Source organism: Electrona antarctica, assembly GCF_951216825.1.
Source record: "Electrona antarctica genome assembly, chromosome: 12".
NCBI lineage: Eukaryota > Metazoa > Chordata > Actinopteri > Myctophiformes > Myctophidae > Electrona > Electrona antarctica.
In genome coordinates this window covers 25764688-25787476 of record NC_136793.1, presented here as the reverse complement: position 1 = coordinate 25787476, position 22789 = coordinate 25764688, and the positions used below count along the sequence as shown (strand labels likewise).

The following is a 22789-nucleotide window of genomic DNA, read 5'->3' as shown; positions in this document are numbered from 1 at the left end:
GGCAACATGTTTTAAGATAAATGTGCTGTGCTATTAATAACACATCAAGCACATTTACTTTGAAGGAGTGGGGGAATCAGGAAGCCATAATGTCAAGTACTGTAAGAACATCCTTTTCATGTTTCAGTATTATTTCTGGCAGTTACATTAGAGAGGGGGAATGGACTTCAAGTGGCTGTTTTCTCTTATTTTATTTCCTTTTTACTATAGTTTCTACCGTTTGATTCAGTCACAGAAGGTGACTGAAAACTATGGCTTTGCCAGCACAAAGTATTAAATATATCTTGACACTGGCCATGTGCACATAACAGTAGTTGAATCTGATGAGAAGTTCCATGCATTCTGTGTCTCTGAAGATGAATTGAGGGGTGCTACTGTACGTACAGTACGTACCTATTCGATAGTAAAGGGAGGAGAAGCTTTGGGCTGGATGGAATTGGGATTGACATGCGCGTCCTCCCACGGAATAAGGGATCTTTAATATGACACACGCAGTGGTTGCCATGGCTTCCAGGTCGGCAGCTGTATTATCAGGAGATTGGTGGGCAGAGCAGAGGTGCTCAGCAGTGCGTGTTACATTCTCTGGGTATTAACAGGAAAACGGTGGTGATGCATTTCTGCAAAGTTGCAGGCGTGCCTGAGATTAGACTCTGTGTTACCACGCATCATCTTACCATAAAATAAATATGAAGGGGGCACGGGCGGTAGCACTGTCGCCTCACAGCTAGAAGGTCCCAGGTTCGATTCCTGCTGGGAACTCTGTGGGTGTTGGGGGCGTGTTCCTCCGTGTCATCAGCACCCATACCCTGGGTGGGGTTGGTTGAAAGGGCCTTTCTGTGTGGAGTTTGCATGTTCTCCCTGTGTACTCTCACAAAAAAACATGCAGTAATCCTGGTCGCTATACTGCCTCCCCCTGGTCAGCCTGGGCACCTGATGGAGAGGAAAGGAACTGGTTGGAATTACGTGTTCCTTCCACGTCCTACGTCCTACTGAGGAAACTTCCCCTGTCAGGTGATGAGAAGCGGCCTGCTCACTCCTCATGCATTGACGGAAACATGAGCTCAGTTCAGGGCTCTCCCCAGTTTGGCAGAGGGAGAGTAGCGCCCAGGATTACAGCTGAGTTTAGGCAATTAGCAGCGGGTGAAAAAGGGTTACAAAATTATAAAATAAATATGTCTGCAGACTCGGCTCTCCCTGTCAGTGTGCTTCTCCCCCTGGTCTCACTATGGAAAGGGTTCCGTGCCCAGTCCCATGTCGTCATATCTATGGTAGTGGACATAGAGAGTAAAGGGTTCCGTGCCCAGTCCCATGTCCTCATATCTATGGTAGTGGACATAGAGAAAGGGTTCCGTGCCCAGTCCCATGTCGTCATATCTATGGTAGTGGACATAGAGAGTAAAGGGTTCCGTGCCCAGTCCCATGTCGTCATATCTATGGTAGTGGACATAGAGAGTAAACCCTGGTCTCACTATGGAAAGGGTTCCGTGCCCAGTCCCATGTCGTCATATCTATGGTAGTGGACATAGAGAGTAAACTAAAGACGCGCACAGCCGCCTCAACCAAGGAATATGTTGGTCCTCTCCACACACATTCTGTGTTGTCACCTCTATAGGCCTATCTCACAGCCCGCTTTCCACGCCCACTTCCGGTAAATAGTGGTGTCATTTAACATTAGCATTTACACGTTTTTTTCTCTGGAGAATCTAAGTACATTTTCTAATGTAAAAATGTGACAGACCAATATTATTACGAAGCAAACAAGATGGTAAATCAGCTCGAACAGATAGAACAAACCTTACCATTAGAAAACAAAAGTTGTAGACTTCTTAAATTACCTCTGTTAACATGTAGCGTCTATGGAGTGACGTCACGCTATCACCACTAATCCCGAAAGGGGGCGTATTAAGGGGGCGGGGAAATTCTGTGAGATAGGCTTATTGTATCCTACTACTGACTCACGTGGCAGTGGGAAGTCCCCACCGTAGACGTAGAGCCTTTGTCCTACTCCTGCCGCCCCAGCTGGTAGGAATATGTGCAGTGACGCACGTAATCCTGCGTCACTGTGCTTTGATGCACCACGGTGGATTTAAGTCCCTGATCCCCACCACCTCTGCGGTGGTGGGGATCAGGTACTTAAAAACACACTTTCAATGGTGTGTTTTTCATTTTTAACCTGATCCTTCTATCCTGTACGCATTTTTTGTTTTGTTTTTTATGAACCTATTATGTACTGTCTATCTTGACTACCATAACTCTTGATTTTTCTCCACTGAGATCAATACATTAAATGTAATCTAATCCAGCTGGTAACATATTCATGTTGTCCGTCTCGTCAGTGTGATCCAGGACAAATTCTGTGGTATCATCAACATCTGTGTGGAGGCGTTGCATGACGTGATGACGGAAGACACAGACTCAGGCACCTTTAAAGAGTAAGTCCAGCATGCTGTTAATTACAATTGTTTTTGTAGTTGCAGAACTATGTAGCAGACATCAGCCAATTCAACACCTGCATGCAAGTGTTTGAAAGTAAAACTAACAAGCAAGTAAACAAACAAAGCACAACTAGGACAGCATATTGAAAGTTGAAAGTGTGTGTGATGCCGTTAGAAGATGAGCAGCGGGGAGATGAAAATCATCAAAACTTAAATCAAGAACATTGTGATTGCAGGTGGAGACGGGTCAGTCAGGGTGAGTGGTTTGAGTTTGACAGGACACATTTTGCTGGCTCTGACAATCTGACAGAGTAATGGTGTGTGAAATGGCACAGAGGACACTGGCTCACTTTGGGATGAGACATGGACGCAACTGTAACACATGCCTCCCCACCCAATCTTCGAAGCTGCTTTGTCCAAGCTTTCTCGTATCTCTTTCACTCACAAATAACACCAGTTCAACCCACACTTGACCCATTCAGACCACATGGTTAACTGCACTGGGTCATCGCCATTCACACAAGACTTCTTTTTAACCCACTGTCAGAAACTTAGGCATCATCTTTGACCCAGACCTCAACTTCAAAGCACACATAAAGAAGGTCGTCCAATCTTCATTCTACCACCTCAAAAATATTTCTAAAATCAAATCATCCATCCACAGTCTCCAGTTAGTCCGAGATGCCGCTGCCCGTCTCTTAACTGGTTCAAGAAAATATGATCACATCACACCCATCTTAGCATCCCTGCACTGGCTGCCAGTTGAATTTCGAATACATTTTAAAATATTACTCACCACATTTAAAGCCAGGCTAGGTCTTGCTCCAGCCTATATCTCAGACCTACTAGGCCCCTACATACCAACCCGCAGTCTGAGATCCTCCAATAAGGCACTCCTAACCTTACCAAAGGGGCCCCTGAACTCAACTGGTCGCATGGCTTTTACCTTTAGGGCCCCCACCCTTTGGAATGCGCTGCCCCTGGAAATCAGGCTTGCTGAGTCGGTTCCACATTTTAAATCTCTATTTAAGACTCATTTTTATAGGCTAGCTTTTAATCCTAATTTCTCCTGATTGTGTTTTACTGATTGTTTTCTCTGCCTTAGCTTCCTACTATTTTGTACGAAATTCTTTGTTTGCTTGTATTTGAATTATTATTATTTTGCGTCCCCCCTCCGTCCCCACCAGCTATGGGTTCTTTACATCGAGCCCCATTTAGACTCTAGGATTTAGACTCTAGGATTTTCGTCGTGTATCTGATGTTCGGATTTTATTTGTGACTTTTTTCTCTCATCACTCCCGACATATAACCATTTCTGGCGAGAGGTAAAGGGTGTGCGCTAATCTAACAACCCCCTCCTCCCTGATAACCCGGAAATGAAAACGGAGGCTCGTACAACGGGAGCCAATGGCTGGCACAGCTTAGCTATGCTTATGCTACCACCTAGCGGGCAAAAAAAGAGTTTTGTATTTTTGGGGCTTTTATGCCTTTTCGATCACCTTAAAAGACATTTTTAATTTGTAATGTCTCTCTGAAAAAAAAAAGATCGAAATAAACTATTCATTCATTCATTCATTCATTCATTCATTCATTCATTCATTCATTCATTCACACAGTTGGTAGACAGGAAACAGGGAGAGAGATGGGGCGAAGACACAGCACATTTTGTCGTGTTCGGGACTCGAACCCGCGACACACTGTCATGCTGGATTACCAGCCAAGGTGCCTGGACCGCTAAACTGGCCCAGGCACACACTTATTTGCGTGTACGGTACGTTATTACTGACCAGTGTTGTACCATTTGAAGATTTTTTTGATATTGGAAGACATTCTGCTTCTTTGCGAAAATGTTAAGTGTATGTACTGTACATTATGGCCCACATTTGCTGTTGGTAGATAAAACAGCAAAATTAAATTGACATTGTTTGCTACCACTGTTGAGTGAAGTCATTTGTCAATTCTGTCTTTATTTTTGATTTGTATTTTATCATCTGCAGGCATCCTCTGACTGCGTGTTCTTGCATATATGAGGGCATTTGCATATTATAGTTATCATACATACATTGCCAACAGATATGTTTATGTCATGTGAACACGTTTTTTGTGAATACATTTAGTGTGGCATTGTGCTGTGTTTTTAGATGAGAGTTTTACTCCCCTGATGACTTCTGGTCCTCTATTGTGTGTATGAGCCATACTGTGTAAAACATTCACTATTGTTCTGTCTGTATGATCGATAGAGGGGGGGAAAAACTCCCTGTGGAATGCACTCTCTAACCACATTAAAAAGACCATCCTTCAAAACCACTCTCAAAACCCACCTCTTCAAAATTGTTTTCCCCAGCTAACTGCACCTCCTTAGGCTCCTTGTCCTATTGTTCTACTGTTCTTTATTGATTTTACTCTATTGACAATCTTCCGCCACGCTCTGGGTTAAGAGTGTCTGCTAAATGCCATTGTAAATTGACATGACTAATTGTGTTTTTTCCTAATACTTTTTTGTGTGTTTTTTTTGTTTCCTCCCTCCACCATGTAAAGCGACTTTGGGTACTTACAAAAGTGCTATATAAATCTAATTTGAGATATTAATATTATTAATTATCGCTCTTAGCCATAATTTTAGACAAGGCTAATTTATCTGTGTAACAGATTTCATAAAGTCAATTCAAATTGCTTTACATAAGGCTATTAAAGACAAAATAATTAATTAAAAAAGGAAAAACTAAAAGGAAGACCCTACCTAGCACTATAGGCTCCAGACAACGACAGACAACTGAAACAGTCCTCTAGCACAGGGGTTCTCAACCCGTGGGTCGCGACCCCTCGGGGGGTCACCAAATTATTTTGGGGGGTCCCCAAATTATTTTAAAAAAACACAAAAAAAAACGTGTTTTTGTTTTTGTTTTTGCAACTGAATGTCTGGAAAGTGGAAATGAAGAGTTTACATATAGTACACATAGTACATGCATACACCTTCCCTAATGATTATATCTGGTTTCAGTATTTATTTATGGTGTATTGTCTCTATTATTAAGGTTATTGTAGCAGTCAATTTATATTGGGGGTCGGGAGGGGGCGGGGCGGGGGTCCCGAGACATTGCCAAAGTATTTCTGGGGGTCCCCGGCCAAAAACTTTGAGAACCCCTGCTCTAGCAGAAAGTCTGTCTCGCACAATAGGAAAACTGTGTGCAAAATTGTCTTATGTTTGATTAATTTCAGTTTGTGCAGTTACGTGTATCTGTCGGTGTACAGATTTAAGTGTGTGTGCATTCACGCGTATATACTTGTGTTGAAACTGTTCAATACAAATAAAATGCCATAATTATTATGAAATTTAGCTTGATGATTAATTGTCACTTTGAGCAGTTGAGGCGAATAACCATATAAGTCCGTATAAATTATGGATAAGCTCAGGGCCTTTTCGGGGAGGGTTCAGAATAAATTATGGACATAGATGGTTATTCGTCTCAACTGCTCAATGATTAACAATTTAATTGGTTCTGTCGTTGTACTAGGCCTGTCCCAGACTAAGAATTGATATAGTCAAATCTGATTGGCCAATTGTTGCCTATATTCGAATGGTAGTCAACTATAGGCAACATTTGGCATAAGAACATGTAATGAAAATAATAATATCTTAAAGGGGAATACCACTCATTTTCAACATTGAACTATGTCATTAATATACAGTACCTTAGAGTTGTTGTGTGGAAATAATAAAGTCCCCCCTTCTGATTATTTATTTATATATATATAATTTATATATAATTGTTGTTGCTGTTCGAGAACAGCATGCCTTGCTGAAAAACACTGTCAAAAAAGAAGTAATTTTTCAATCGTGTCTAGCAACGTGTCAGTTTCAGTTCAGTTTATTTTATTTATAGTACAAAATCACCCCAAGGGGTAGAGACCCCTTGGGGTGATTTTGTGCACTTTACAGCATTAATACATCAAAAATCTAATCAAAGACACAAAACATAGCAATAAAATAGTTAGCCTCGACTTAATGTCCAGGGAGTTTGCGTTTCTGACATCTTGAGGGAGAGCGTTCCAGAGACAGGGGGCACGATGTGTGAAAGCTCTGCCCCCAACCGTTATTTTATTGTGTGTTGTGACTGTGAGTTTTCCAGCATCCTGAGAGCGTAGTGGTCTTGGAGGGATGTATATATTTATTAAACTGGACATGTAAGGTGGTGCGAGTCCGTTTAAGGTTTTATAGGTCAGGAGGAGTATCTTGAAGTCTGCTCTGGCCTGTATGGGTAACCAGTGTAGTTCTATTAGTGTTGGTGTGATGTGGTCAAATTTCCTTTTTCTGGTGAGTACTCTAGCTGCTGCGTTTTGGACTAATCTGAGACCATTTGTTGCTGTTGATGGTAAACCGGAGAAGAGGTCATTGCAGTAATCTATTCTTGAGGTGATGAAAGCGTGGACCAGGGTTTCGGCATCGGGAAGTGAGAGTATTAGACGGATTCTAGCAACGTTGCACAGATGGAAGAAGGCAGATTTTGTGATGCTTTTTATGTGGTGTGTGAAAGATAAAGATGTGTCAAAAATGACTCCTAGGTTTCGGACTGTTGGTTTGTGGGTTATTGGGCAGCCATCAAGGTTAATAGTGACAGGAATACTGTTCGATGCTGTGCAGGGTTGTGGGAAGGGATTCATGTCAGATTGAATGCTTTGGTTTTTGTGTTTGCAGCTGCATGCTGATAAGCCATTTTGAGGAACCCAAGCTAAGCGATGATGAGGAGCCACCGACGGAACAGGACAAGAGGAAGAAATTGGTGAGTTCAGGCTAAATCTTTCTTGCAAATCATTAATCCCCTTTTTTCGGTAGCTCCTTCTTTTTTTCCCTGCATCCCTGGCTGGCTGGGTCTGTCCGAGCACGAAAATAGCGTTTGGTTGGTTTTCACAACCAAGTGTCACAGTTGCGCAGCCTAACACACACAAACACACACACACGGTGGTCCGGGGACCCCTCGACCATTTCGGACACGGGGCGGCTCGCCGGAACCGGGCTGGCACCCTGGGTGCGTTCCTGTGGGTCTGGAAGTTCCGGGGACCCCCACACGGAGTTGCACCACTCACTTCAAACGGGTGTGATTTTTGTTTCTCACTTACTTTATTTCCTTGCCCCTCCCCATAAAGTAATAATCAAAGAATAGCAGCAGCATTAAAATCAGTTTGACCGTTGACCGTCTTAGCTCTTAAAAGATGCTGTGTGCAAGGGCGGTATCAAGGTTTCTTATTTTTTTCTGGCTTGTTCTTACATAAGCCTGATTGTCCGGAGGAAGTAGCTGTTTAGCAATCTACTGCCCTTGGTTCTGTGGCTACGAAGCCACCAGCACCTGTAATAGTCTGTGGTTGGGATGGCTATAGGATCATGAGAGACAGATCATGTCCTGAATGGAGGGAAGCTCACAACCCTCTATTGCTTTGCTGTTAAGGTCAATTCAGTTGCCATACCAGGTGGTGATGCTAGTTGGGGTACTTACAGTATAGAATCTCGCACCCTAGTGGTTTGTTTGCAATGAATCCAATGAATAGGTCAGTATTAGTATGGCCAAGCCAGCCTACGTATATAGTTGAAACCCCAAATAATTGATAGAAGATGTTTTTCAATAGATTCTGTTACTACTGGTTGTGCTATATAACATCAGCAAGTCATTATGGGGTAATCAGGGCTGTTGTTGGGGATCCACAGGTGGGTCTGAGCAGGGGACCTAGCTAATTGATTCTTATTTCCTACACTAAACTGTGCATGCATGTGCGTGCATTGTGCTCTCAGGTGTCCAGACATGGAGAGGAATGGCAGTGAGTGTACAGTGTATCTGTATACTTTTGAATCTGCCTTTGTTTCCTGATGAAGACATTCTGCATGTTAATTTTACCGGCAGCCTTTATGCAGCACTGCGTGCGTGTGCGTGTGCGTGTGCCTGTGCGTGTGTGTGTGTGTTGCTTACATGTAAATTCATTTCTGTTAGAAGAGAGGGTTATTGAGAGGAGAGATCTCACAATCATTAGCTCCCATAATCTTTTCAGTATGTGGTCATGGTTCTGTGGGTGCAATTGGGCGTATGTGCATGTGTCTTCAAGAGCTGCCAACTGACAGAGGGCACTGTTTATTCCTGCACACAATCCCTGTCTCTTGATGAATAGTTGCCTCCATCTGCCTCGGCTGTGTGTCCTGTCTGCTCCTAGAGTCGGTTCTCATTTATCACACCGGACACAGGCACATTTGCACAGAAAGCCTTTTGATAAATGCAATGGCAACCATTTCATGTACAAATGACACAGCCCGCGTCCCACTTGTATAGTCCCCCTCCTTAAGTTCGCATCCCGTTTTAACTCATTCACTGACTGATTAACCAATTCCATGCTGTTAAGGCGGGATCGTGAGGTTAGTGCCAGTGAAATGCGCGGCATAAGCAAAGAAGAAGAAACAATGAATTTTCTCAGAGTGAGCTTGGAATATTGTTTCATAACGTCCCAAACATGGTACTTTATTCCATTTTAAAAAACACTAATAACTGTGTGCGCGTGTACCGCATATCATCAAGCCTGTTTCTACAATGGGAGGCCTGTGGAGGCTAGCTAACATAAGCGAAAGAAAGTTACCAATAATATATATATATATATTTTTAATCAAATCTTGTGTTTCTCGTGGATGTCCCAGATGGTAATAACAGCTTAACTCGAGATATCTCATGGATGGCTTGGATTTGGTTAAATACCTACCCATCACTGCCAGCTAGCTTATTGGTTTTTTTCCTTACCTTTAAAGTAGTCATACAAATACAATATGCAAAAAAAAAAAAGCTTGTAAAACGGTCCATGCGTTCCTGTATTATGGTCCATTGAAAATGCAACGGTGATTGACGCAGAAGTGGAACGATACAGGAAGAGAGATAGAGGCATTGTAGAGTGAATGGGAGTTGTGTTTTGTGATTTCCTGGTTTCTGGTTTCAATGGGACTCGAACAGTGAATCATAGGAGAAGAAGAGCGGCATCTAGTGTAAAAATGAAAAAAACACAATGTCAACATACATATTGGCAGTGTGCGCTTTAACAGGTTAAATGCCGACAATTTACGGCCTTATCACCTTATGGCCTTTTCATACGTACTCTAGATCAGTGGTCTCAAAGGGATGCGCGATATAATCGGTAGCATAATCGGAATCGGACATATCGGCCATGAAAATGCCATATCGGTATCGGATCGGTCTCAAAATAATCCAGATTATTTAATCGGTTTTCACCAGCAAAACTAAATTAAAAATGTAAAAATGAATCAATGAGTTCAATATAAATCGAACGTCTAGTACCTCTAGTCTAGAACAAAAGCCAAATCAAATCTTAAGTAATTCATTCAGTTGTGAAAACAGACACTTGGAAAAGAGTATAGGCTATTTATTGATTGATTGACTACTTTATTAACAGGCTTTTGGCCAAGCCCCTAGGGCCTAGGAGGCTTGTTTCCATTGAGGTCCTCTGTATAATATCGGAATCGGTCAGAATCGGTATCGGCAGATATGACCCTGCAAATAATCGGAGATCGGATATTGATCATAATTTCATAATCGTGCACCCCTAGTGCACTCTCAAACGTATTATTATTATTTTATTTTTTAAGGACCCCCATCAGCCTGAATTAAACTAAAGTGTACAAATGGAACCTAATGGACTTGAATTTGGTTCCATTTGTACACTCTCAGACCTGTAAGGTGAAGAGAGATCGCCTGGGTTACTCTAGCACCCATAATACTACTGGCAGCTACATTCAAATATTAGATTATTTGGTATTTTTGGTATTTTTTTTACCAATGTTTTGAGAAGCTGTCTTCAGATACCCTAATGAAGAGAGGGTAAAAGCTGAAACGTTTGTCCTGGGCTGTATGTACTCTAACATACAGCCCAGGTTAACACTAGACCTGACAACTTTAACATCAGAGTTTGAATCTGTTTCTTTCAGTTTCAGCTTTTATCCCATTTTAATTGGACCTCAAAGTGATATAGTACAGTGGTCAGTAGGAGAGATCATCTAGGACGAGAGAAAATTAAATCTTTGTGTGAGAGACAGGGCAGATAGAATGCTAATGCATGATAGATTAATTTTCCTTATGTACTCTATTATTAATTATTTTATATGATTCATGGCATGTTTTGATAGAATTTGATGGAATATGGTTTTCTGTCATTTCGTAATTTCATATATTACAATTTTCTGCAAAACCCATTCAGTACCTCACCCACGATCTTTAGTAAATACATAGAGGAGCAATAACAAGAGTAGTAACTGGTCGATAATATGTCCCGAATCACGCAGGAAAGTCCTGCAATCTCACCTTGTGTCCGGTGTCCTTCCATCAAGAAGTCGATGTCATTAGTGTTAAGGTTAGACCTATTTCACTTAGGAACTGAAATAGTGGATAGTTATTCTGTATGTGTATTACCTTCAAACACAAGACACAAGCAAGGTTATCTATGGCTTTGCACAAATCTACGCAATATCATGCTTCATCATTCGGGCTTGTTGTAACTCACTCAGCAGTACATGAGTGGAATGTGTATTTATTTCCTATTATTCCTAAGGTGATCATAGACATCTTGGGTCTTTCCCTCAGATGAACCTTGTTAAGACATCCACACTTGATTTAACCCAATCGTTCCATTCCATTATAACTGGTCTCTGGGTACCTAGCATTTACTGTTGCCTAATTGCCTGGGGTAAGTATGTAAAAGAAAATGCGGGCAAGATTTTTTTCCTCGATTTCTCTTATCAATTGTGGGCTGCAGCTGTCTGCCTTCCCTGAACCTCCTGCCTATAAACAGGCCGGGCTCTAGATTGCGATAAAATGTGTGTGTATGTTAACATTTCATGTGGTTGCATTAATGCCTGTGTATGTGATGATCATTAGGGATTTTTTATTTGTATGAAAGGGTACTGTGCTAGCCATTGTGGTTGTGCTTTACTGTCTCAATTAATCTCTCTCTTCCTGACACTCCCTGCCTGCACTTTTTATCATCAACTGTACTGTATGTGGTGCTCTGATGATTACACTCGCCTAACAATCTTTCTGTTCTTTAAAGCTTTTCAGTTCTCTAACAAATTAATTAATTCTAGAAGTGCTGGGTCTTAATATGGGATGTGGATGCAGTGGATCCACATCCAATATTAAATGTCTTTGCTAAATAGTTACTGTATCGATTTTAAATCATTGTATCGTATCGCCATAATGAACCAATATCGCCCATGTATCGTATCGTCAACCATCTATCGTGATATGCATTGCATCGCTGTTAAAATGTATCGTTACACCCCTAGGATGCACACATACCGTACTGTAATAAATGGTATTTGAGAAGTTCTTTCCCTGCAGGGCTAGGTAGTAGGAAAGTAGGAAAATAATCTTACTAGAACCTCTCTGGGGGCCATAAAAACATAATGATTGGCTATTTATATTAAGACAAATACCTGCCAGCAATTCCATTAACTCTCCATAATCGTTTATTATTCAAAGATTTCCAACAGAGATAGGAATTTAGCAGTCTGTTTGATGAAGTGGTTTTTAATACATAAATTGTATATAAAAAAAAAAGAAAAACAGCTATGTTCATCATTTTCACACCACGGGTACATTTCTTTATTTTTCTTTTGCTAAACTATGTTGGGCTTGCTTTGATCTGTATCAAAGTTAAATCAATTATGAAAACAGAAATAGAGTCCGCAACACTGGTAAGGAATAACTCAGCTCCACTGGTTTATTAATTCAACGTTTCGATTCCTGAAGAAGATCCCAGTGATCGAAACGTTGAATTAATAAACCAGTGGAGCTGGTGAGTTATTCCTTACCAGTGTTGCGGACTCTATTTCTTTCTCTTGTACTGCCATTTGTCCAGCACCAGTGGATGTGCATGCTCTATTACCTTTGATTATGCAATACAGCTCATGAAAATCAAAAAATATTAGAATATTACATGAGACCACCCAAAAAATATATTTATAATACAGAAATGTCGACAATCTGAAAGGTTGGTCTGGGCTATTTTTTTATTTTATTCTTTTTTTCATCAATGTCACAGACATCTCATCTTAAGTCTTATACAACTCCCTGTGTAGGTTTGTGTGGGGATGTCCACACTGCCTCATATACACATGCCCCAGCTTATGGCGTTCTGTGTCAGGCATGCCCAAATATGAGTGTTGTGAGGTCAGAACTGTCTAGCTCCATATATGGACACTGAGCAGGGGTCATGTCCAGAGTCCGCAGAGGCCTTTTGTGGCGGTTCTGGACAACCGTGGGTCCGACCGACTCGACACCGGGCACACTGCACTCCCTGTGGGGGTGTGGAACGCGTGTGTCAAATTTGAAGTAGTAGGGCAAACGGTTCTCAAGTTACGTGGATTACAGACGTACAGAGACTTGGTGCATTTATAGTTATTAGATAAATGATGTAGGTGGCTGGTGGGGTGGGTGGAAGAGGGTGAGCAAGCTATCTGTGTATATATGTATGTATCTCTATATTATCTATATCTGTGTACTGTATGTTTCTATGTATCTTGTTCATGTTTTTATGAAATTTAAATTGAGATTCTGTATCTAAAAATCAGAATCAATGAAGCGTGGCATGGAGAAGATCAGCTGTGGCACTGTTGAGATGTTATGAAAGCCCAGATTTGTTTTAATACCAACCATTTGTATTGTTGAGTCTAGTGTCTCATACCTTCCTCTTGACAATACAACACAAATTCTCTGTGGGGTTCAGGTCAGGCCAGTTGGCTGGTCAGTTAAGCACAGTGATACCATGGTCAGTACACCAATTACTAGTAGTTTTGGCTTTGTGGGCAGGTGCCAAGTGCTGTTGAAAAAGGAAATCAGCATCTCTATAAAGCTCGTCAACACACGGAAGCACAACATGCTCGAACATCTCCAGGTACAGTAGATGGCTGTGTTGACTCCAGTGTGAGGTTTTCACCATCAGTGATAATTTGGATGCATCTGCTGGTATTGGTTCACTGTGTTTGATCAAGTCCAGAGCCAACCACTAAAGGCTCTGAAGTTGATTTTTTTATTTTTTGGTTGATTGTTTTCTTCCAATTAATAAAACATACTGCACATGTATAGTTGCTATGGGCACAGAGTCAAATTACTGTTTACACAGTCAGTTTCACAATGATGTAAATCGGGGTGCCTCGGACGTGTATAGAGGTCTTTTTTATTGATATATATATTTTTTTTAAATGGTTGGCCTTTCCTTCAGTGTACGCCTTGTGTTTCGCGCATGCGCACTGCTGTTCACTTCCTTGTTTATGGCTCGATTAGAATGGCTCATAACTCTAAATCTATGTCGCTCTCCATGGTTTTGACCAAAAGAGCAATGTTCTGTCTTCATTTCTGACTTCAGGAAGTATCTCGTTTGGAGTATAAACGCTTCTATAGAGACTTTAGATGTGACAGCGTGGGGTATATAAGAACAGAAGATTATGCCTCCCGGTTTTGGGGGGGTAACAGAAGGCGGGGCTTTTCAGAGTAAAATCTGCCTCATCTGCTGGCGCCATTATTTTGAAGAATTCCCAGCAAAAGAAGTGTGTTTGAATTTTTGTTTGAAGAGTGAACAAGTTTTGATTTTATTTGTATTTATTTACAAATACAAATAGCCCACACTGCCAATCACGTGTTTTGAAGTGTGTTGTGTGTTTTTGAGCGGCGCTAACCGCTCCAACATGTGTCTTTGTGTGTATGTGTGTCTATTTGCCGGTAGCAGCACGGTTACTATGGTAACAGGTCAGATCATGTGGGTCTATTCATCATCATCATACATTATCATACTAAAGGCACCGCTCACTTCACTTGGGTGTGATTTTTTTATGCTAGATGGCCCTCTTCGCTAACATGAGCAAGACGTGCTATTTTCAACGGACCATAACTAGGGTACAGATGGTCGCACTGACAATTTCATTTTTTTTCCGCAGACCGTGTTTATCAACGATCACGAGATTGATCGTATTCATGATAAATATTCTGTGAAAAAATAAGAAAAAAATCGCTGGCAGTGGGTGGATTATTTATATATTTAATCTGGCAGTAAATAAATTACATTTGAGGAAATATAATTGTTGAATAATTAGCCACTACACAAGCCATTCCTTGAGCATGTAATCCCAGTTGGACAAAATGTATATCCCTCTCCCACTCTTAATGCATCCTTGTCTCTCTCCCTTTGTAGCAACCCATTTCAACCCAATCATCAGATGATTCCTTGTCTCATGCATATCTGTTGGCAGCATCATCTCTAGCTGCAGGTGATGGTTCTGTGATTGTGTTGTTTTGCCTTGTTGGATGAGGATATTGCAGCTTCCTCTATGGGGGACTGCCATCCTGAATAAAAGATGAACGGAGTGAACAGAGGGGATAAATGGGAAATTACTTAGCACACTGCTCCACAGGCGGTTTTCTTCATGACTCAACAGTCCCAGAGAGGCACTTCTGTTTTAGGTATTCCTCTACATGTGTGTAAGTGCCAAACCCAGGCTTGCACATGTTGAGCAATTTTCATAATTGGCATAATATGTGACCATACCATTAACAACCTATAAAGAAAACAAATCTAAATTTCATCACGATTTAAGTAGCATGTGACGTGTCAAACTAGGGAGTTTTCATGAAGCTGAATCCATTTCAAGCATTAGTTTTGCACAAAAAACACTCCTGGACCTTGGGCTAAAATGGCCATAGCCATCATCACAAATGTGATGATGTCAGCACATTTTTTTTGACACTACGCTTACCGCCATTGCCGTTGATTAATGGCAATTGCGCTTTTATAGTGCATTCGATCGATCGAGCCATAATGCTACTTACGTTAGCCGGTTAGCTAGCTATGTTGTTAGCACAGCACTGGATCGCCCATCATAGGTTGTCGCCATAATAATCCATTCTATCTGTTTCTTTCAATCGCCTGTATCTCCTATTCCTTGTCCCAGATGGCATTTTGGTCAAAACAGCGTTTCTTTGACGGCACAGAGCCGACGATGTGGAGCACTCCAGTGCCCCGGTTTGGATTCATATTGTAAACAAGGCCTCCCCAGGCTCCGTTCAGCATCCTAGGTTAATACTACTTCCGGTAGACTGGAAATGTGGCTTTTCAAAATAAGAGCTTGACTTGAAAAAAGGCTGGTGAATTAGATCCTAATTTTTCAATAAATGCTAGCGCTGTAAGGGTTTATGGTATGGTCACATATTATGCCAATTATGAAAATTGCTCAACACATCCGGCAGTTTCTACATGCTGGGGACCCATACTTTTCTAACATAAAACCTTGGTGTACTCAACATGTCCGGGTTCACAATGGGGCTCTATGGGCTGGCAAGTAGACTAAATGATAATTTAAGACTCTTCTAGACTAAACATGTTCTGTACACTTTGTGGCGAACAATGGAGACTGATACATGTATGTAAATCAATAGTTACATATCGGTCTCCTTTATTGTTAGGAGCCAGAAAAATATGTTAATGTGATCCATCGCTGGATTCTAACTGTTTATCATGCTATAAAATGCGGAAATCTCTAATCCATTTTTCTCAGTGGGTTGACCAATTGATCTGAACTTGCGACCTTTGGGGAAAAAGCACAATTACACAATTACTTCATCGACTTCTCAGTTGAAAATGTGCTCCCCTTGGAGAAGCAACACAGGAAACAATCCATATTTTTCAAAGAACACACTGGAAAAAGTTAGAAATTACCTCTTAAAGCCCTACAATTTCAGGAATGATGGTAAGAGCGGGGGGTCTGACAGCATGGATGAGTAAGATGGAGGGGGAGAGAATGCTAGTGACGGATGATGGAGGAGGTCTGAGGAATCAGCAATGGGACTGACAGACAAGTATGGATTCATAGTGTGTCTGGCCTCATAAATATGTCTTAGTGTTTGATCGATTGCAGCATACTTAGTGCGCAGAAGATGCACACAGGCTGTTGAGAAGGCAGTCCGGTCTCCATAAACAGAGATGGGTATTTGGAATGTGATCGTCTAAAGACTATTATGTTGGCGCTCAAGTGTTGCAGTGGTAAAGTGCCTGCCCTCCACATGTGTGTGTAACATGATTAATAGTGCTTCCACTTGCCCAGGCATTATATTGTATTGTGATACAGTGTTCTGTAGGAGGTTGCCTTTAAGGGAATGAAGTAACCTACCGCACTTCCTATTTCATATGGGCTTTGAAAGCGGTAGGTTGTGTTTATTTTGCTCTGCAGATTATTTTATTATTTTCCTTTACAATTGTGTAATATATTGATACATATATGTACCCAAAATTGTTAAGACACATACTGTGTTTTCATGGTACTGCATCTGCTTTATTTCCAGCAAATGCTATTGTGGAAAACGTATACAAGTCAGAGCAGAGCAGTGATTGCCTCGTTGTCTTTTGTACAGGTACATATTGTATTTATTGTCATGCACTTGCTATTTCTATTTCATATGGGCTTTGAAAGCGCAAATGCTATTGTGGAAAACGTATACAAGTCAGAGCAGAGCAGTGATTGCCTCGTTGTCTTTTGTACAGAATAAATCTACTCACTGCTGAGATCCTGGTCTATGGTACTTCATAACACAACGCAAGATCAAGGTCTGTTACATGTGCGTCAGGCTTGCCAAGTGTCTATAACACAGTTGGCCATGTTCAGGGGAGTGAAGCCAGGCGGGAAAGGCAACCTTTGTCAATGCTACGGGCTGGGGCAGCACCTGTCAGTGGGGAAGGTTGAACTTGAAGAGTAGGACAGACGTGTTACATCCTCCCAGTGGGGCCTGGCAGGTGAGCCAGTAGGGTACAACAGCAGTAGCGAGCGGTGCGAGGTAAGAGTAGTTATCAAAATTGTGTTTTGACGTAATTGCCAAATGGCGGAAAATAGTCTTGGCACAAATGGGCAGGGCCTACAGTATATGAGGAGTTGCAGCATTGTCCAAGGAATCCAGGGAAAATATAATTTGATTGTACGACCTACCATTCAAGAGTTCACTCATGTTCAACAATTTGGGTGACATTTCTGAGAGAGTCATGATTGAAGTTGAACAAATTATTAAAATAGAGGGTAAAACCTCCTTTTGGTACAGAGTGCCAAGAGTGATGAAAAGAGGAAAGGTGCAGGATAGGGCTCCAGCTCTCTAGTACTATGGTAATCTCCCACAACTTGACATTTATTAAATTAAGTGCTTGTACAGAGACTCATCGGCATTCCAAAATTAAAGCTACAATCCCCAAGTTTTATGTATGCTGCAATGATGTCAGTACTAGAATAAAGACGGCGGCAAATGTCGTGTCCATGAATCCGGTGCGCTGCTTTAAATGACTGTTTTGACATTTTCTATCAGTCTGTGTGTAAAAAAGGGCAAGGCCCACTTCAGCCAAGTAATGACTTCTTCCCACCTTTCCCCCTCAGGTGTAATGGCTTGTTGACTCTGTATTGCTAAACAAGAATAGCGCATATGTTAGGTCAGATATTGGTAATTTTCTACTCTTGTCTTTCATTTGTAGTAAGCCCTTTGCTTGGACCTCAGATAGGGCTCCAATACGTATGTGTTGTGTGAGTATTTATTTACAAATCTTTATCCCACGATTTTGCAACTCATTTCTTTTCACTGTAATCCTGGCCGCTACTCTCCCTCTGCCAACCTGTGGAGAGCCCCGAACTGAGCTCATGCTTCCTTCAATGCATGAGGAGTGAGCAAGCCACTTCTTATCACCTGACAGGGGGGGGTTCCCCGCTAGGACTAGAACAGGGGTGCCCACACATTTATGACGTGAGATCTACTCAAAATGACCAGCTCAACAAGATCTACCCACTGAAAAAATAAGTGTACCATTGCTGAAAATAGTTAAAATATATAATGTACCTGGGGGGGCTTTGGAACAGGCAGTTTCTGTCAAAATATGTCCCCCCCCCGTATTTAACGCCCAATGCATTCTCAATGGCAATAGCACAAACTTTGCCATGCTACTAGTCCTACATACTTACACCTAGAAACCCCATTCAAACCTATTTAGGTTCATCTTACAGTGGACATGTTTGCCTGAAATGGAATCTTTGAAATGTTTCATAGTTTTAGAAATATATAGTGCTTTCAAATTTTAGAAATTTATAATGGCAGATATTGGCACGTCAAAAAAGCACTTTCACCTAGAAACTCCATTCACACATTTTATAATTGAGCTTACTGTGGAGACACATGCTGGAACTTTTTACTTTGAAATGATTTGGAGTTATTTAACTTAAACGCCCAATGCATTCTCAATGGCAATTACACAAACTTTGGCATGCTACTTGTCTTACGTACTTACACCTAGAAACCCCATTCAAACCTATTTAGGTTCATCTTACGGTGGACATGTTTGCCTGAAAAGAAATCTTTGAAATGTTTCATAGTTTTAGAAATATATAGTGCAAGGACACCTCGACACCAACTCTGGGCGAGCCCGGGTTCCAACTGGCAACCTTGCCGTTACCATCCAGCCACTATACCCCCTGAGCCACCGCCGCCCTGTTTTGGTTTGGTTTTACTATAGTTTATGACAGAATGGAGAGAGAAAGCTAAATTCATTGACAAAGTACATTTGGAATTTGTCACCCATCCTACACACCCTAGTGTGTTATTCCAACCAGTTCCTTTCCCCTCCAGGGGGAGGCAGTATAGAGACCAGGATTACTGCATATTTTTGTGGGGGTCCCTAGTAGGGGACATAGTTGAGAACATGCAAACTCCACACAGAAAGTGTTGTGTGATTCTTGGACTGTTTGGGATTTATCTCCACAGTATGATCAGCATCATAAAACAAAAAGGATAGGAAACATCAAAGAGTTTAAACACATTGTGCTAATGACACTGGCTCTGTCTCTTGTTGCTATGCCGCACATACCCACTTGAGCCCACTACCCTTTACACCCACAATTGTATACACACACACAGGTTATTGTGATGCATTTGTTTGTGTAATTGCCAGTGATTGATGAAGCTTCGATGTGTGAATAGAAGATGGGTACGCTTTATTTAGACACCATTGTGCAGAGAGGAAGGACTGCTAAACTAGATAACTGTAGAGATATAGTACTCTGGGTCCTAATAAAATCTAATGTACCATAAATTGGCAGCATTATATACTGCTTCATGGTTTATGTTACCTAGTGTGTTGGGTGGATGGCACACTGTGAGGTTTATTGCATGTTTAGATGGGGATTTGCACGTGTGAAATGGAGACCATTAAGTATGAATAGGGCATTTTAATGAATAAATCACCATAATTCCCCTCTTCATGCTCAGTTTCCTCTTGCATGATTGAGATTTATTAAAACTGCATTGGATTTACAGTATCTCTTAAACAAACTTCCTAGCCATTTCTGCTAAGAATTTAACCATGTTTGGTCAGAATTTCTCTCTCTTACATTTTATGTTCTCAATCCAGATTACAGTATCTGTGTTTCTGTTTTGTAATAGTCATATAAATGTTAAGAATTATGGTTAATAACTGCTTCTGATTGGATGCCTTTGTAACTGAGGTTATGATTTGATGGCTTTGTAATTGAGGCTATGAGTAATGCCTTTGTAACTGAGGTTATGATTTGTATGGCTTTGTTGTATTTGTGATTCAGATTACGTAGATGTTGTGGATGGCTTTTTAACATGTTTTTTTTATTGCATGGCTTTGTAACAGATTCCTATTATATAGGCTATGGCTAATATCACTTGGCACTAGCCAGCAATAAAATAAAAAGTGTGATGAATGTACTAAAAGTTTACCCACTGCATAACTAAGCTTAATGTGTCAAAAAGACCCAAAGTAACTATACTGTTCTTGTGACATAATCTTTGTCAATTACCTCAAAGTCCAGCTGCAGTGGCCTTTTTGCTACCTTAAGTGTTCTGATGAAACAGACACTAGTTGTGTCTCATCCGACTCTCCTGTCCCCTCTGTGCTATGGCGTCTCCTGTCCCCTCTGTGCTATGGCGTCTCCTGTCCCCTCTGTGCTATGGCGTCTCCTGTCCCCTCTGTGCTATGGCTGTGCTATGGCGTCTCCTGTCCCCTCTGTGCTATGGCTTCTCCTGTCCCCTCTGAGCTATGGTGTCTCCTGTCCCCTCTGTGCTATGGCGTCTCCTGTCCCCTCTGTGCTATGGCTTCTCCTGTCCCCTCTGAGCTATGGCGTCTCCTGTCCCCTCTGTGCTATGGCGTCTCCTGTCCCCTCTGTGCTATGGCGTCTCCTGTCCCCTCTGTGCTATGGCGTCTCCTGTCCCCTCTGTGCTATGGCGTCTCCTGTCCCCTCTGTGCTATGGCGTCTAAATGCAACAGCTGCCTAACATTTTAGTCTAGTTTTTAGCCAGGTGCTATACTGTCGATGTTGAGACTAGTGAGGACCTAGTCGACACGTTTTCATGATTTGCTGCATCTAGCGCCTCTAAGCCAATGGGAGATAAAACCCATAGTCTGAACGCTGCAACATGAAGCCGTATCCTCTAAGCCAATGGGAGAATGGGAAAATGTGTGAAAAACCCATAGTCTCTTTGCTGCACCTGGCAGTTATGACGAGTCATTCTTGTTGTTATTTTTTGAGTGGTGTAAACCACTCCTACAACTGGCTTTGTTAGTGCAGAAAAAATGAGCATGGTTGCTATGTTCACCCTGTTCACCCGGGTGTGATTTCATTACGTCAGACATGATTTCATTACGTCAGACAGGCCATATTACACCACTCAGTTCACACGGGTGTGATTTTTTTATTTAATCTTAGTTTTAGTCATCATAGCTTAGTTTGTATTTTGTTTTTGTCAGTGGAAAAAAAGGTAGTCTATGATATTTTTTCTCATAGCTTTAGGCAACAAATTCAACACTTCTAAGTACTATGTAGGCCTATAGGTTTTAAGGAGATGAACAAAACATGGTACACCTTTTAATACACCTTGGGTGTATAAAACAAAACAAAATCAAACTTTGGAAAGATGCATTTAAGCCAAATGTTGATTGTGTGATTCCCGTAGTTAAATGTTCTGCCTCGTGCAGCTATTTATCATTATAGAACGAAAATACATCTCATGGATGCATCTGGGACGTATCCTCAGTGATGTATCCCAAGGTCATCAGGGTTTCGGGTCTCGCGAACATCATACCCCTCACTCGGGTGACCCATGTGGGTGATCAAGTCCCGACTTACATCCCAGTAGCTACCCTCGATCAGACCCACTAAGGAAAGACCAGGGCCACACAATCCGTTGGAACCACTCCGGAACTACTCTGCCGGGACTGGGAGGCACCCTTCTGGCGTGTGGAGGGACTAGGCTCTGTGGGTTGACTCCTGTCTCCTGCCCCTCCTACGTCTCACCAGGTCCACTCCTGCTCTCACCAGGTGCAGCCAGGACCTGTGCGTTGCACCAGACTCCCAGCACCAGACACTTCATTCAGGAGTGGTGGATTCTTGAGCCACAATGGTTCTGCAGGATCCACCTGGGCAACAATGGTATTGCAGGCTCCGCTTGCGGCTCGAATGGCCTCACAGAAGGTTTTTTGGGCTTCCTCCTCACAGAGGATGCTGGCTGCGGTGCCAACCCATACTGCTCCCGGGTGCCGTCTACATTCCGGCTGTCACTCCGGTGGTCACCAGACTATACCTGGTTGTCACATAGTCTATTCCTATGAGTCACTATAAATGGAATACCTCAGAACGAAAATTGATATAGAGTCACTGCAGAGCTACTCTTTTCCGAACCTAATTCATTTCTGGGCCACACAGAACAAGATTTGCCATTCTTCCAAAACACTCTTATCTAGATAGCAGACCATCTGTGTTCATGTAATTCAGTTTTGTTGGGGGGAAACAATCTCGCTAGATTAGAATATCTAACGTTCTCCTGTAGTGCAAACTGAAGGCTTGTGTTTTAGTATGTGTCTATCTATATCTTTCAGATGTCTCTTTAACTATTGACGTTCTGATGTGTGGTAACTTTTACTTTTAAGACGGGAAAGTGCAGGAACCGCCTCTCGCGTTGTAAATAGACATCTGACAAACTAGTTAAGATGTTCGGACAGGAATGATCTTATCAGGTATATTTAGTCAAATGTAACACGAAAGAAGATATCTGACAGCTTGAATTAAGAATAAACTAATCTTTCTTGTTTTCTCTGTACTAATCATTCTTCTGTATCGCTGTCATGGTCACCCACTTAATTTTCCGGAAATAAACAAAGCACTGATGCAATGGACTCATTGATTTTATGAATGGCACTAAAAAAAATCTTACATTATGAATTACCGGTAATAACCAGCTGCTGCCTTATATCCCCAGATTTGTGCTATGAAGTGTAAATAT

The 22789-nt window shown here is 41.7% G+C and overlaps 1 protein-coding gene across 1 annotated transcript in view; it reads left to right on the top strand.

The window, feature by feature from the left end:
• The window catches only part of ipo11 (importin 11), a 217581-nt gene that overhangs the window by 153152 nt on the left and 41640 nt on the right, over positions 1–22789 (top strand). Inside the window, exons 28-29 of the mRNA XM_079517126.1 lie at positions 2337–2432; positions 7132–7216. Coding sequence (XP_079373252.1) covers positions 2337–2432; positions 7132–7216 — 181 coding nt within the window. The remainder of the gene's footprint in view (positions 1–2336; positions 2433–7131; positions 7217–22789) is intronic.